Source organism: Mesoplodon bidens (assembly GCF_964165515.1).
Source record: "Mesoplodon bidens genome assembly, chromosome: 6".
NCBI lineage: Eukaryota > Metazoa > Chordata > Mammalia > Artiodactyla > Ziphiidae > Mesoplodon > Mesoplodon bidens.
This window is the reverse complement of record NC_138162.1, coordinates 62,036,716-62,053,266: the sequence shown is the minus strand read 5'-3', so window position 1 is coordinate 62,053,266 and position 16,551 is coordinate 62,036,716. Positions and strand designations below refer to the sequence as shown.

The window sequence follows — 16,551 nt, the reverse complement described above, 5'->3', positions numbered from 1 at the left end:
CCCACCCTCCCTATCCTACCCTTCTAGGTGGACACAAAGCACTGAGCTGATTTCCCTGTGCTATGCGGCTGCTTCCCACTAGCTATCTATTTTACATTTGGTAGTGTATATATGTCCATGCCACTCTCTCACTTCGTCCCAGCTTACCCTTCCCCCTCCCTGTGTCCTCAAGTCCATTCTCTACATCTGTGTCTTTATTCCTGTCCTGCCCCTAGGTTCTTCAGAACCTTTTTTTTTTTTTCTAGGTTCCTTATATATGTGTTAGCATATGGTATTTGTTTTTCTCTTTCTGACTTACTTCACTCTGTATGGCAGTCTCTAGGTCCATCCACCTCACTACAAATAACTCAGTTTTGTTTCTTTTTATGGCTGATATTCCATTGTGTATATGTGCCACATCTTCTTTATCCATTCATCTGTCTATGGACACTTAGGTTGCTTCCATCTCCTGGCTATTGTAAATAGAGCTACAATGAACATTGTGGTACATGACTCTTTTTGAATTATGGTTTTCTCAGGGTATATGCCCAGTAGTGGGATTGCTGGGTCATATGGTAATTCTATTTATAGTTTTTTAAGGAACCTCCATACTGTTCTCCATAGTGGCTGTATCAATTTACATTCCCACCAACAGTGCAAGAGGATTCCCTTTTCGCCACACCCTCTCCAGCATTTACGGTTTGTAGATTTTTTGATGATGGCCATTCTGATTGGTGTGAGGTGATGCCTCATTGTAGTTTTGATTTGCATTCCTCTAATGATTAGTGATGTTCAGCATCCTTTCATGTGTTTGTTGTCAATCTGTATATCTTCTTTGGAGAAAAGTCTATTTAGGTCTTCTGCCCATTTTTGGATTGGGCTGTTTGTTTTTTTGATATTGAGCTGCATGACCTGCCTGTATATTTTGGAGATTAATTGTTTTGTCAGTTGCTTCGTTTGCAAATATTTTCTCCCATTCTGAGGGTTGTCTTTTCATCTTGTTTATGGTTTCCTTTGCTGTGCAAAAGCTTTTAAGTTTCATTAGGTCCCATTTGTTTATTTTTGTTTTTATTTCCATTTCCTAGGAGGTGGGTCAAAAAAGATCTTGCTGTCATTTATGTCATAGAGTGTTCTGCCTATGTTTTCCTCTAAGAGTTTGATAGTGTGTGGCCTTACATTTAGGTCTTTAATCCATTATGAGTTTATTTTTGTGTGTGGTGTTAGGAAGTATTCTAATTTCATTCTTTTGCATGTATCTAGCCATTTTCCCCAGCACCACTTATTAAAGAGGCTCTCTATTCTCCATTGTATATTCTTGCCTCCTTTATCAAAAGTTAAGGTGACCATATGTGCATGGGTTTATCTCTGGACTTTCTGTCCTGTTCCATTGATCTATATTTCTGTTTTTGTGCCGGTACCATACTGCCTTGATTAATGTAGCTTTGTAGTATAGTCTGAAGTCAGGTAGCCTGATTCCTCCAGCCCCATTTTTCTTTCTTGAGATTGATTTGGCTATTTGGGGTCTTTTGTGTTTCCATACATATTGTGAAATTTTTTGTTCTAGTTCTGTGAAAAATGCCATTTGTAGTTTGATAGAGATTGCACTGAATCTGTAGATTGCTTTGGGTAGTAGAGTCATTTTCACAATGTTGATTCTTCCAATCCAAGAACATGGTATATCTCTCCATCTGTTTGTATCATCTTTAATTTCTTTCATCAGTGTCTTATAGTTTTCTGCCTACAGGTCTTTTGTTTCCTTAGGTAGGTTTATTCCTAGGTATTTTATTCTTTTTGTTACATTGGTAAATAGGAGTGTTTCCTTAATTTCTCTTTCAGATTTTTCATCATTAGTGTATAGGAACACAAGACATTTCTGTGCATTATTTTTGTATCCTGCTACTTTACCAAATTCACTGATTAGCTCTAGTAGTTTTCTGGTAGCATCTTTAGGATTCTCTATATATAGTATCATGTCCTCTGCAAACAGTGACAGTTTTACTTCTTCTTTTCTGATTTGTATTCCTTTTATTTCTTTTTCTTCTCTGATTGCTGTGGCTAAAACTTCCAAAACTATGTTGAATAAGAGTGGTGAGAGTGGGCAAACTTGTCTTGTTCCTGATCTGAGTAGCAATGATTTCAGTTTTTCACCATTGAGAACAATGTTGGCTGTGGGTTTGTCATATATGGCCTTTATTATATTGAGGTAAGTTCCCTCTGTGCCTACTTTTTGGAGGGTTTTTATCATAAATCTGTGTTGAATTTTGTTGGAAGCTTTTTCTGCATCTATTGAGATGATAGTATGCTTTTTTCCTTCAATTTGTTAATATGGTTTATTACATTGATTGATTTGCGTATGTTAAAGAATCCTTGCATTCCTGGGATAAACCCCACTTGATCATGGTGTATCATCCTTTTAATGTGCTGTTGGATTCTGTCTGCTAGTAGTTTGTTGAGGATTTTTGCATCTCTGTTCATCAGTGATATTGGTCCGTAGTTTTCTTTTTTTGTTACTATTTTGTTTTGAAGCAAGCTATAAGATAAATTTCCAGATAACATTGGTTTCAGGGATTTTGTAGTTTCATCAACATACCTTTTAAAAAGAGCACATAATGCTACATAGTTTAACATTTCCTTCACCAGAGGTTTATGACATGTAATTTCTATATATGTTGACATTTCTTGTCCTTAACTGAAATCATTTTAATACCTAAATGCTGAATTCTTGCTTCTAAAAGATAAAGTATGACATATAAGAATAGTTAGGTAAGGTAGTACTTTGCAGTACTCTGGCTGTCAAAAGTCTTTAAAAAACAGTCAAACAAAATCAAAGATTTGAGCATTAAAAAATGAAAACATAAAAATTTAAGAAGTAAGTATGGGTAAATATATTTCCAATCTTGGAGCAGAGAAGGCTTTTTTCTAACTTGTAGAAGAAATCCATAAGCCATAATGAAAAAGATGTTTGAATATATAAAAGTAATAACTACCTTTTCCCCAAAAATCTCCATCATAAATAAAGTCAAATAAACAACAACATACTGGGAACAAATAATTGTAACACATTTGGTAGACTTAAGTCCAATTTTAAGATTTCCAATGACATTTCTTATATTTAATTGGTGGAACTCAGTCACAGAGCCCATAGGCAAGAGAGGCCAGTCTTTTAGTTGGCAGCAAAGATCAAAAATGGTTTCTGTTACTAAGAGGAAGGGGAGAATGGATGATGCCACACAAGTAAAACCAAACAAATAAAATACCAAACAAATATAGTATTATGAAATGAAATGTGATTTGAAAAAAAAATTAAACAGAGTAAGGGGTTACCAGAGATTTGTGGGTTTTGGTGGCTATAAATATAGTAGTTAGGGAAGACTTCTCTTCTCTTGAAGAGGCAACATTTAAACAAAGACCTGAGTGACGTGAGGTAATAATGTACATGAAAATCTGGTAGATTGTATATTTAAAAGGACCTGGTACAAGTAGAGCCAGAAGGTCCCTGTGAATAAGAGGGTGAGTGATAGATGAGGCTGGAGGGCCAGATGGTGTAGGGTCATGTCGCCTTGGTAGAGTTTGGATTGTTTTCCTAATCTGATGGAAATCCACTGGACGATTTTGAGCTGTAAGGAGCCCAGGGGACCATGGTAGGGAGCTAGGCAAGAGGTAGAGTTGCTTGTAGTAGGATGGTGGATAGTACTTGTTCCACTTGTACTAGGTAGAAGTGTTCAGAATTGGGATATATTTTGTAGGTAAGGCTAATAGGATTTACTAATGGTTTGGATATGAAATGTGAAGAAAGAGAGCAACCAAGATTGATTCCTAGATCTTAAGTTTTTAAACAATGAGTAGGTGGTGGTGTCATTTTCTGAGATGCAGAGTGGGCAGGTTTGTGAGAGGGTAGGAAGTCAAAAACTCTATTTTGGATAAATTGAATTTGAGATGCCTATTAAGAATTGACACTATAGAGGACCTTGAAAAATGATTTTAGCGTTATGGTGGGGAGGGAAGTCTGACTGGAGGAGATTACAGAGTGAATGGGGAGTGAGGAAGAAGAGATCATGATTGTAGGCAACTGTTTCAAGGAATTTTGCTGAAAAGGGCAGCTGAAAATGAAGCAATAGCTAGAGGACAGTCTCATTTTAGAACAAATTTACCTTGATATTCAGCCCTTCAGCATTTGCACCCTTAAATGTGAGTAGTAGAAATAGTAAAATAAATGCGGGTTACCAGTGTAAGAATTTTTTAAAATAAAGCTTTCCTGTTAAACTTTTCAAGAATCTGTTTTATAGTTATAGAACTAGGGATCAAGTAATTATGTTTTTAATTTTTTAATTTAATGCAGTATATTGCCTTCTGTGCTGTAGCTACAAAGCAATGAATTTAAAATGTCTTTTATTTCTTTAAGGCTGATAAAGAATTCGTATGGTCTTTGTGGAAACGTCTCCAGGTGACAAACCCAGATCTCACGCAAGCAGTCAGTTTGGTTGTGGACAGGTGAGTAACCAAGTTATTTTTTCGTCAGTATTTAGTTGGTTGAATTTGTTTTTCTTCATTATTAAAATTAACACTTGGTGTTAATCCCCTGAAGAGATTCATTTGATTTCCAAAGGAATGTTGAGCATGATATTACAATTACTGGATTTATTTCAAGGTGTGTCAGTTTGCTAAGTACAGCTAGGCCTTATCTTCTGCTCATATTCTGACATATTTGGGAAGTTTGCAGGTAAGAGAGACACTTTGTGTGTATGTGTTTGTGTCTGTGTGTGTTTGTTTTAAGCTCTTTCTACTCAACTTTAAAAATTGGAGAAGTTCCTGTTGTTTGGCTTCAGAGACTGACCCTGTAGGCAACTTCCTAGACATGATCCTTCCTAGACATGGCTCAGTTTTCCCCTAAGATAATTGCAGTGTGTACTTGAGAGCCTGGGTTGACCTTGCCAGAGTAGAGTAAGTGTTCTGGAATAGGTTGAGAGATTTCCGTATTACCCTGTAGGGGATGCCCAGTCATTTAACTATGGATTATTGGGCCTCTCCTTGGTCATTAGAAACAGTGGAGTGATGCTGGGTACTTCTTATCAAACATTTGGTATACAGTAGTCTCATGACACTTAGATAGCAATTAAAACACTTGCTTTCCTATTAAATGGATATCATTATATTTCCTAAATGAGAAGCTAAGCATATGGTTGCCTTTTCTTCTTTTTAATTGGAATTATGATTATATAATCTGAATATCAGTTTTTGATAACTTCAAGTATATTCACCTTTGGAGTCGCTAGCCCTGGGATCATTCTAATATTGTTTGGAATTTGACTGAAAAATCTATGATACATATCCATGGCTAATTTTACCATCCTTGGTTATCGTGAACTCTTAAAACAGAATAATTAGATTTTTCTCATGGTCTTGTATGTCTAATTCATCAATGAGATTTTCCTTTTGATGATCAGAATTAAGTCTTTTGTTGAAGTACCCTTATTAGTTCCTCAGTCATTCTCGAGATTAAATGTGATCACTCTCAGTTTTACTGTTTTTTAGCAGAATAGGACTTCAGAAGATATATTCTTGGGATTTCTTTAGTCATTTCTGTGATTCTTTCATTATCCTCCTCTCCTTTTAGTTGTATACATTTTTCAGCTTTCTAATTTGTTTATTTTTTACAACTTTCTAAAGCGATTCTTAATTTTCCCTTTACTCTTGGTTGAGACAGAACCAAATAATAAATTATTGTTAGGTCATCTTTCTCATTCTTTAAAATTTTTATTTTTCACATTTTATAATATACATAATATATGGTCACATAAAAGTATATCAACAATTTATAAATAAATATACACATATGTTTTGGGGTGGGTACTCAAAAGCCTTTTGCTCATAAGATATGTAATGGAAAATTTTGGAGATTACTGCTTTACAGCTATAATCTTGAAAATTTTAATGTGCGCAAGGTATACTTGGAAAATTTCTTTAAAAACATTTTTAAATTTTTAAAATTTTTATTGGGCTATAGGGGATGGGTTGGGAAATATCTCTGCAAGTTATGCCCTACTAGGGAAATGTCCATTCTAATTTTCCTGAGATAGCTTTTGGAGCTTTTTGTTTTTCTTGGAGCTGCTGCTCTTGCTGGCAGCAGCCTCTTCAGGTCCACTGCTGAGTGGCTCCTCCTTGGAAGAGAATTTCCTCTTTTCCTTGGGGACTGGAAAATTTCTTAAAATGCAGGTCTCTGGAACTTTCCCCTGATCTACTGAATCTTTAGGGATGAGGCCCAGGAGTCTTTAAAATAAGCTTTCCAGGTAATTCTGTTGTCCATAGATCTGATGTCCAGGTAATTCTGATGTCCACAATGAGATACCTTGGAATTTGAATTGACTTTTGAAATTGGAAACTTGTAATTTGCATTTATAATTTTATAATTATGTAAATATTATTTCCTTGAGAACCATGTAGTGTGTTTGGACCTGTTGATAAGGGAAATGGTATGACAAAAAAAGAATATTCCAAATATCAAAGTCAAATAGAATATCTTTCTTTATAGTCCATTAATTACCCAAATTATGCTACATTTAAGTTATTTTATATTTGTGCCTTGGTCTTCCTGGACATTTTTTCCCCCTGGAATTTCTAATTGCCTTTCTTTTCTGCTATTTCTTACCATAAAGAATGTCAGTGTTCAGACATTTGAATAATGGGCTGAAGACATTCTTCCTTGGGCCCTTTGGTTTATGGTATGAATTTTGGCCAATTGCTTTCTAAACCTACTCATAGCTGCCATCCTAGGGTTTTTTCTTATTGTACTCCTGAACTAGTTCCACAGTTTCTAAGATCCTATGTCTTCCTCTTTCTTTTGTTGGATTATATTTTCAAAATTTTTTTCTCAGAAGGGATGCATAAGTGGTCCACTTTCTGACTCCTTACATGCCTAAAATGTCTTTCTTTTGTCCTTATGTTTGGTTGATACTTCAGCTGAACATAAAATTTTAAGTACATTTAATTTCCCTCAGATTTTTTAAAGTATAGCTTTGTTATCTTCTTTTAGCATACAGTGGTGTTATCAAGTGTATGTATGATCCCAGTGCAAGTGAGATTCTTATTTCTTTCTAGGTAGCTTGCTTGAAGTTTTTAGGATTTTCTCTTCATATATATGATATTTTAAAATTTCAACATCATCTTTTAATTTGAGTCTTTTAAAAATTCAAACTTCTCAGCCTTTGTGGGTTCTTTTAATATCAAGACTTGAGATTTTACTTCAATTGAAGAAAAATACGATTCTCATATTTTCCCCCTTGTGTGTTCTTTCCTTCTGTACTCTATTAGAGATTGGACCTTCTGGACTTGGCCTTCTTTTCTGTCATATTTTCCATCTTTTAATTTTGTCTCCTGAATGGTCTTCTTACATTTTCTTCCATCAGTACATGGATTTTTTTCCATTTACCCTATTTAGTTATTTGATTTTTTTTTAGTTTTAGAAATCAAAATTTTACTTCTAAGAAATTTCTTATTTGATTTTTCCTTTTTCATAGCAGTCTTCTTTAAAAGGATAACTTTTTAATCTTTCTGATTATAATTTTTAAGTTCTTCTCTGTTTCTTACATTATCTTTGTTTCCTGTTGGGTAACTTCTGTTTGTTCCTACTCTTTTACTTTAATGCTGATAGTTTTCTTCAAGTGTATGATGATTCTTTAGTGACCATGTTTTTGTATGAAGGTCTATATTGCTTAATGTAGAAATGTTGCTTTTAATAAGTTTACTTTGCATTTTTATATAACTGTTACCAAGAGGCTTCTCATCTGAATGAAAGGATTGACTATGGGCGTTGTGTAAGAGAAGGGAGGGGACTATCAACAAGCTTTCCTGAGGGATGTATGGCAAATGCGCTTCAATGTACAGAATGAGAAGTAGGCTCTTAAGTCAGTCCCTTCTCTGATTGTATTGTTTGTCCCAACAACCATAGTAGGGACCTTTTTCAGGAACATGGTTCTTTTGAAAGTAGCCTTGGGCCATTTGTTATAGGCAGATACTTCAGGTAGCTGTTCTGAACATGGATGAATGGGAAGCCCAGATTTTTGATTAATGGTTTCTTAGTCATCTTGATTCCTGTGGACTTCTGCTCTCCATACTTACTAATTGGGTAATTAGAGCCTCTCTGAGCCTCTTCCAGAAAAAAATAGCTTCCTCTTCCATTATAGACACTATTTGGATTTTGATTTTCCTCCTCTGGGTTTGTCTCAGTGAGTCCATTCTTCTGTCTTTCAGGTATTTGTCCATTTTGGACCCCTTTTCTTATTTTCAGGCTAATAGACTCAAGGCAGTGTGATTTGGGCATGTCAATGAGATGTTGTCAGTTCATTATTTTCAAGAGGAATATAATTATTATTCAAAAGAAAATAATATTTTTAGAGTTACAATATATTCTATTATTTTGATATGCCATATTATTTAGTCAGTGTCTTGTTGTACATTGTTTCCTTTTTTAATGAAAATTGTATGATGATGCTGTGATAAATGGCCTTGTGGATAAAGCTTTGCCAGAATCACTGGTTTTAACCAGTGGTGCTACTGACATAGTAGATAGAGGCTGGGATTGCTAAACATCCTGAAATAAATAGGATAATCCTGCTCAATTAAATAACCCTCAGAGACTTTGAGGGTTCAGTTCCAGATCACTGTAGTAAAGTGAATATTGCAGTAAAGCGAGTCACACAACTTTTTGTTTTCAAGTGCATATAAAACTTACATTTATACTGTAGTCTATTAAGTGTGCAACATTATGTCTAAAAAACAATGTACGTAATTTAAAAATATTGTTAAAAATGCTGTCATCTGAGTCTTCAGAGAGTTATACCCTTTTTTCAATAGTAACATCAAAGATCACTCACTGATCACAGATTATTGTAACAAATATAATAATAATGAAAAAGTTTGAAATATTGTGAGAATTACCAAAATGGGACACAAAGACATGAAGTAGGTTTTGTTGGAAAAATGGCGCTGGTAGACTGGCTTGATGCAGCATTTTCACAAACCTTCAATTTGTAAAATGCCGTATCTGTGAAGCGCAATAAAGCAAAGTGCAATAAAATGAAGTATGCCTGTACTGCTTCAAATGCCCTTGGTACCCATTTGGAAACATGCTGGTCTTATCAATAATTCTTTACTTTTCTGCCTTTTTGGTACTCTTTTATAATGTCCTTGTAAGTGTTTTGGTGGGGTGTCTGTTTACATGTTTTTGTGCGCATGTGTTTTTATTATGGAAAATTTTAATTTGATGCAAGGATAGAGAGAATACACTAATGAACTCCCATGTTTACTCATCACCCAGCTTGGACAATTATCAGCACATGACCAATCTTGTTTCGTCTATAAACTTCTACTTCCTTTTTGCTCCTCTGCTCCCTCTACCACAGTGGATTATTTTGAAGGAAATCCTGGACATCCTGTTATGTTACCCACAGTTCCATTGGTGTTTACAGTCAGTTTTTGTTATTCACAGGAGTTATGTTTTATAAAGTCATGTGAACACTGATTAGCAAACATGGAAATATTGCTCCTAGGGGAGATAAAGGATTAAGTTCCTCTGAGCCTCTGGTCACAACATTTTGTCAACTGATCAATATATAACCTTGCTTTACATGTGTTTCTATTTAAAGACATTTAATATATATTGTTTATTTGTTACTATTGAGCTCATGACCAATGGTACTGTAACTCATGCCTGAACACAGTTTATCTAACACAATTTTTTCTCCATATGCAAGTCACAGCCTTCTTGCGCTTAGGAACGCTAGACAGCACTTCAGCACTATGCTTAGTGGTCATTTGAAACAGTGAAATCATCAACAGAAGGGCAGAAATGTGAAAAATGTGGTACTAGATAGACCATGAGAAGAATACTTGTTTATAGTATGAGAGCTGAAATAAGAAGACAGAGCATCCCCTTGTTTGACCTCAGCTGGGAACATGTGGTTCAGGTGACTTAAATTTTTCACCACTTTCTGCATGTCTGCAAATGACTGAAAAAGTACAATGGTATTGATTTTAGGCTTAAAATAAGTTTTAGTGAGTAGGAAAGTTCACAAATTCTGAATCTATGAATAAGGATTGACTCCATCTCTAAAAGATAAGGCCTTTTTAAAACATAACCATGATATCTTTATCATACTTAGAATTCTATAATTATTCCCTAATGTAATAAAATATCCAGTTTTCAGATTTCTCCAATTCTCTCATAACTTTTTTTGAAAGATGTTTGTTTCTATGAGGACTCAAACATAGTCTCCCTACTGAGTATACAGGTTCCTTTTCCTCCTCTCCGTCTTTCTCTCTTTTTATTTGCAACTTATTTTTGGAATAAGTTGGATTATTTATCCTGTAGAGTTTCCCACATTCTGGCCTTTTTTTTTTTAATAATTTTTTTTTTTTTTTTTTTGCGGTACGCAGGCCTCTCACTGTTGTGGCCTCTCCCGTTGCAGAGCACAGGCTCCGGACGTGCAGGCCCAGCGGCCACGGCTCACGGGCCCAGCTGCCCCGCGGCATGTGGGATCTTCCCAGACCAGGGCACGAACCTGCATTGGCAGGCAGACTCTCAACCACTGCGCCACCAGGGAAGCCCTGGACTTTTTTGATTATAATCTTTTTTACTCTGTAATTATCATAAATTTTAAATGAGACCTAGAGGTTTATTCAGTTTCAGGTTTGATGTTTTGGCAAAGAAATCTTCGGTGTAATATGATTCTTACCACATCATGTTAGGAGACACATAATGTGTTATCCAAATCTCTTTTTTTTGTGTTGTTAAGGTTGATCACTGGATTATATCTCTAATTTAGAATAGCCTATACTCTTCTTCTTTTTCTTCTTTTAATGGATAAGTTTGGGTAATGTTGCCATCTTAACAATGTTAAATCTTCTATATTATGAGCATGGGATGTTTTTCCAGTTACTATTTATTTGTCCTAAAATTTCTTTCAATACCGTTTATAGTTTTCAGAGTATGTTTTACACCTTTTTGGATAAATTTACTAACATTTTATTCTTTCTGATTTTATTATAAATGGAATTGTTTTCTTAAGTTTATTTTCAGATTGTTCAGTGTAAGTGTATAGTTTGTTTTATATTGATCTCTTATCCTGCAACTGTGCAGAACTCATTTTTCAATTCTAATTTTTTGGATAGATTCCTTAGGATTTTCTACTTACAAGATCATGTCATCAGCAAATAGACATAGTTTTGTTTCTTCTTTTCCAAACTTGATGCCTTTTATTTCTTTCTCTTGGCTACTTGCCCTGGTTAAAATTTCAATACATTGTTGAGTAGAAGTGGCCAGAGCAGACATCTTTGTCTTATTCCTGATCATAGGGTGAAAGCACCCACTCCTTCACCATTAAGTATAAAGTTATCTGTCAGTTTTTCATAGATGTCCTTTAGCAAGTTCAGGAAGTTCCCTTATATTCCTAGTTTGTTAAGTGTTTTTATTATGAAAGGTTGTTGAATTTTGTCAAGTATATCTTCTGTATCTATTGAGATGATCATGTGATTTTTGTTTTCTATTTTAGTGATATGATTTATTATAATAATTGATTTTCAGATGTTAAACCAACCTTACATTCCTGGAATAAATACCACCTGATCATGATACATAATTCTTTTAATATGTTGTTGGATTTGGTTTGCTAGTATTTTGTTGAGGACTTTTGCATCTGTATTCATAAGAGGTATTAGTCTGTAGTTTCCTTTTCTTATGACGTTTTTGTGTGTTTTTTGTATCAGGGTAATACTGGCTTTATAAAATGGGTTGGGAAGTATTCTCTTCTCTTCTATTTTTTGGAAGTTTTTTTGAAGCACTGGTATTAATTCTTCTTTGAATGGTTGGTAGAATTTAGTGGTGAACCCCTCCAGCCCTGGACTTTTGTTTGTGGGTAATTTTTTTAAATTACAAATTGAATTTCTTTACCTATTACAGGTCAACTTGGGATTTTATTTTTTCTTGAGTTACTTTTGGTATTTGTGTTTTTCGAGAAATTCACCCGTTTCTTCTAAGTGTCTAATTTGCTGGTGTACAATTTTTCATAGTATTCCTTTATAATTATTTTTAGTTTTTATTAGGTTATTAGTAATATACCCTTTTTTATTTCTGATTCTGGTAATTTGAGGCTTTTCTTTTTTTTAATATTGTCAGTATAGCTAAAGGTTTGTCAGTTTTGTTGATCTTTTCAAACAACCAGCTTTTGGTTTTCATTCATTTTCTGTATTGTTTTTCTATTTTCTATTTCATTAATTTCTTCTCTAATCTTTATTCCTTTCTATTTGCTTTAGGTTTAGTTTGCTCTTATATTTTTCAGTGTCTTATGGTAGAACATTAAACCTAATGTTGACTTAGGGCCTTTCTTCTAGCTTAATATAGGTATTTATAGCTATAAGTTTCTCTCTAAGCACTGTTTTAGCTGCCTCCCATGCATTTTGATATTTTGTCCCTTCATTTTTACTCATCGTACAATATTTTCTGATTTGTCTTTTGATTTCCTCTTGACCCATTGCTTTTTTAATAATGTGTTGTTTAATTTCCACACATTTGTGAGTTTTTCCATTTGATTTCCAGTTTTATTCCATTGTGGTCAGAGAACATACTTGGCATTATTTCTAACCTTTTACATTTATTGAGTATTTAAAAAATAGTCTAGCATATGGTTTATCCTGAAAATGTTCCATGTGCACTTGAAAACAATATATATTTAACTGTCATTTTTTAGAAGAGTATTCTAATGATGTCAGGTCTAGTTTGTAGTATTGCTCAGGTCTTCTATTTTCTTGTTGATCTTCTGTCTAGTTGTCTATCCATTATTGAAAGTGAGTATATTGGAATTCTCCAGAGAGCACAGAACAAAAAGGATTGTGTGAATGTATATGTAGAAAGAGACTTATTATAAAGAATTGGCTTATATGATTTTGGAGACTGGCAAGTCCACATCTGCAGTGTGGGCTGATAGGTTCGAGACTGGGAGAGTCGATGGTGCAGATAAAGGCAATCTGATGGAGATTTCTTGTTCAGGGAGGCTGGTCTTTTTGTTCTGTTCAAGCCTTCAACTGATTGGATGAAGCCCACTTACATTATGGAGGGCATTATGCTTACTCACGGTCCATGAATTTAAACATTAATCTCATCCAAAAATACCCTCCAAGTTGACACATAAAATTAACCATCACAGTAGGATATTGAAGTCTCCAACAATTATAATTGAATTGTCCATTTCTTCTTTCACATCTGTCATTTTTGCTTCACGTATTTTGGTCCTCTGTTATTAAGTATGTATATGTTTATAACTGTTATATCTTCCTGATGGATTGACTCTGTCAGGGACTCGTTATAAAATGTGCCTCTTTTTTTTCAGTGACTATTTTGTTTAAAGTAAATTTTGTCTGATATTAGTATATTTACTCCAGCTTTCTTGTGGTTGTTATTTGCATATTGTTTTTCTCATCCTTAACTTTCAATGTATTTATGTCTTTGAATCTTTCTTTTGCATTACGTAAATATTTTCTAATGTAGCATTTTAATTTAATGAATTTTTCACTATATTTTTTGAGGTTTTTTTTTTTTCTTTAGTTAATGCTCTAGGGTTTGCTATATGTGTCTTAACAAAATCAGCTTCAGATTTAGCCAAGCTTAATTCCAGTGATATATAGAAACATTAATTCCAGTGATATATATAAATACAGCTATATTCCCTTCAGTCCCTTTTTGTGGTATTGTTATACATATTATCTATTAATATTACAAACACAGCAATGCATTGTTATAATTATTGCTTTATTATTCAGTAGTCATTTCCTTAGCCCAATAAAACTTTGCTACAGCTGACCTCATTTATGCTGTTATTGGCAATTATATTACACATATATACATTTTTTATATGTTTTGAGCTTATCGATACATTATGTACATATTATTTTAAGCAATTGCTTTTCAAATCAGTTAAGAGAAGAAAGTAGAAAGAAAACTTACTTTTAAACTTTTGTTATGTTTATATAATTACCTTCACCAGTAAATGTTTTCACATGTGGATTCAAATTATGGTCATCCCTCAATATCCACAGGAGATTGGATCCTGGAACCCCACAGATACCAAAATCCTAGGATGCTCAAGTCTCTCATATAAGATGGTGTAGTATTTGCATATAACCCATGCATATCCTCTGTAAACATGAAATCATCAGCATCTCTAGATTACTTATAATAACTAATACAATGTAAATGCTATGTAAATAGTTGCCAGCACATGGCAAATTTGAGTGTTTTTTTTTTGGAACTTTCTGAAAAAAATTTTTTTCAAATATTTTTGAGTTGCAGTTGATTGATTCCATGGATGTGGAACCCATGGATATGGAGGGCTGACTGTACTGTCTTGGTTCACTTGGTTCTTTTACAATTTCTTTCTCTTTTTGATTTTCTCTATTTGATGTAATATTCTTATGATACCTTTCTTTACTTTTTAAACCATGGTTTCCTTTAGTTTTGTGAATATATTTATAATGGCTATTTTGAAGTCTTTTTTCTTTTTCCCAAGTGTGGTCACTCTCCCAGATAGTTCCTGTTGCCTGCTTTCTTTTCCTGGTGTCTGGGTCATATTTTTCTGTTTCTTTGCATGACTTATAATTTTTTTGATGGAAAGTGGTTGTTTGAGACATTGTATTTTAGCAAATCTGGTTACTGTTCTGCACCCTTCTCCTCCAAACTTGTTTATATGGTTGGCGACCAACTGGATTATTTTAGTAAAGTCTCTTTCCCCTCCCACAATGTTAAGTCACGGATGTTGCTCCTAAGAAGGTGCAGGTTTTGGGTACCCAGCTTTGTCACCCTAGGATGACAGTGATTTTGGCCCTCCTCCTCTCTTTTCTTTCTTTTTTTTTTTTTTATTTGCGGTACGTGGGCCTCTCACTGTTGTGGCCTCTCCTGTTGCGGAGCACAGGCTCTGGACGCGCAGGCTCAGCGGCCATGGCTCACGGGCCCAGCTGCTCCGCGGCATGCGGGATCCTCCCGGTCCGGGGCACGAACCCAGGTCCCTTGCATTGGCAGGTGGACTCTCAACCACTGTGCCACCAGGGGAGCCCCTCCTCTCTTTTCCTGACCACAACCAGTTGTTAAACTTCACAAATTGATGGCTGATTGCTCAGTTGTTTGCTCTAAAAACCAATTTAATCAAATTGTGGCTCCTTTGATATTTCTGAGTCAGTGTTTGATATTATTTTCCACCCTTGAAGGACTTCTTTCATCTGTCTTATTCCTCATTTCTCTCCTGCAAATCAGCAGGCCTACAATTTAGCCTGTGTCTTAACTCTCCTTCCAATTGACTTTCACCATAACCTGACTCTTCTTCAGAGTGCCTTTAGGCTTGAACTTCCCTACACTGTGATGCAAATGAAGTCATTTCCCTTTGGGAAGAGATTAGGATCTGTGTGCTTTATATCCTGCCTCTCTACCCTGTACTCCCAACCAGGCAAAATCTGAGCCAAGCCTCTGGAGCTGGAGGTGGGACCATATCATGCTTCTCTGAGTGATACCTCCGTTCTACATGCTGATTGCAGTAGTCTTCTGTTCTCTTGGGTTGCTTCTCCTGGTGTGGAACCACTGTGTCATAAGCTGGGGCAAGGGAGTTTGGGTCTCCAGCATTCTCAATGCTCTGCACCTGAGGTAGAACTTTTACTACACAAACAGAGGCTGGGCAGAAGAATGGGTCCTCACGGCTCAACTGCACTTGCCTAGGACTTGGCCTCAGCCATAGTTACCTCTGGGATGGGGAGGGTTGGGGAGGGGAGGATGAGAAATGGTGATATCTTGCTCTTCCTAGGAAAAAAAGGTCTCTGACTGGCAACCTGGGGGAGATGGAGTCTTGTTGTCTTGGCTACAGCAATCTGGAGTCGACTCTTCACCTTGATGAGCTGGGAGGGTTAGAGAGAGGGAATGATCTTGGTTCAGATACCATAAGAGGCTTTAAATTTTTTTTTTTAAATAGCAGTCACCAGTTTCACTAGGTGGTAGATTAGTGAGCTCCTCACACTGTCATGTGAGAAGTCAATCCCCCAGTGTTTGTTCTTTTGAGCTGCTAAATTCTGGGGTAATTTGTTATCTAGCAATAGACAACTTATACACTGGATCAAAAGACCTATACAATTATACATGTTAAATACTGCCAAATTGTTGTGCCAGTTTGTACTTCCACTAGCAATGTAAGAAGGTATCTGTTTTCTCCACATCCTGGCCATCGCATTGTTTTCAAATTTTTGTATCCTTGTTTATCTGAAAGGTAAAAAATGATATTCTGAAATAGGTTTTACTTGCAGTTTTGTTATTATACGTGAGTGAAGACTAAGAGCCATTTTATATCTTTTTCTGTGGACTTATTTTATATATCTCTCTATGTCCCTTGCCTGGGCATTTCTAATTCATGTCCTATGGTGCTCTTCAAATTCAGTATATTATCTCTAGAACTTATTGGCTTCTCCTTTGAGTTTTTTTACTACCTAACTTTTTCACTACCACAAACATGCCATTTTCTTCCTTTTCTTTAAATTTCACATCTTAAG

The 16,551-nt window shown here is 35.2% G+C and overlaps 1 protein-coding gene across 8 annotated transcripts in view; it reads left to right on the top strand.

Moving 5' to 3' along the window:
• The window catches only part of CNTLN (centlein), a 356,448-nt gene that overhangs the window by 5,026 nt on the left and 334,871 nt on the right, over nt 1–16,551 (top strand). For all 8 annotated transcript variants that reach the window (XM_081237458.1, XM_081237459.1, XM_081237457.1 and 5 more), the window contains exon 2: nt 4,382–4,470. In XM_081237458.1, coding sequence (XP_081093584.1) covers nt 4,382–4,470 — 89 coding nt within the window. The remainder of the gene's footprint in view (nt 1–4,381; nt 4,471–16,551) is intronic.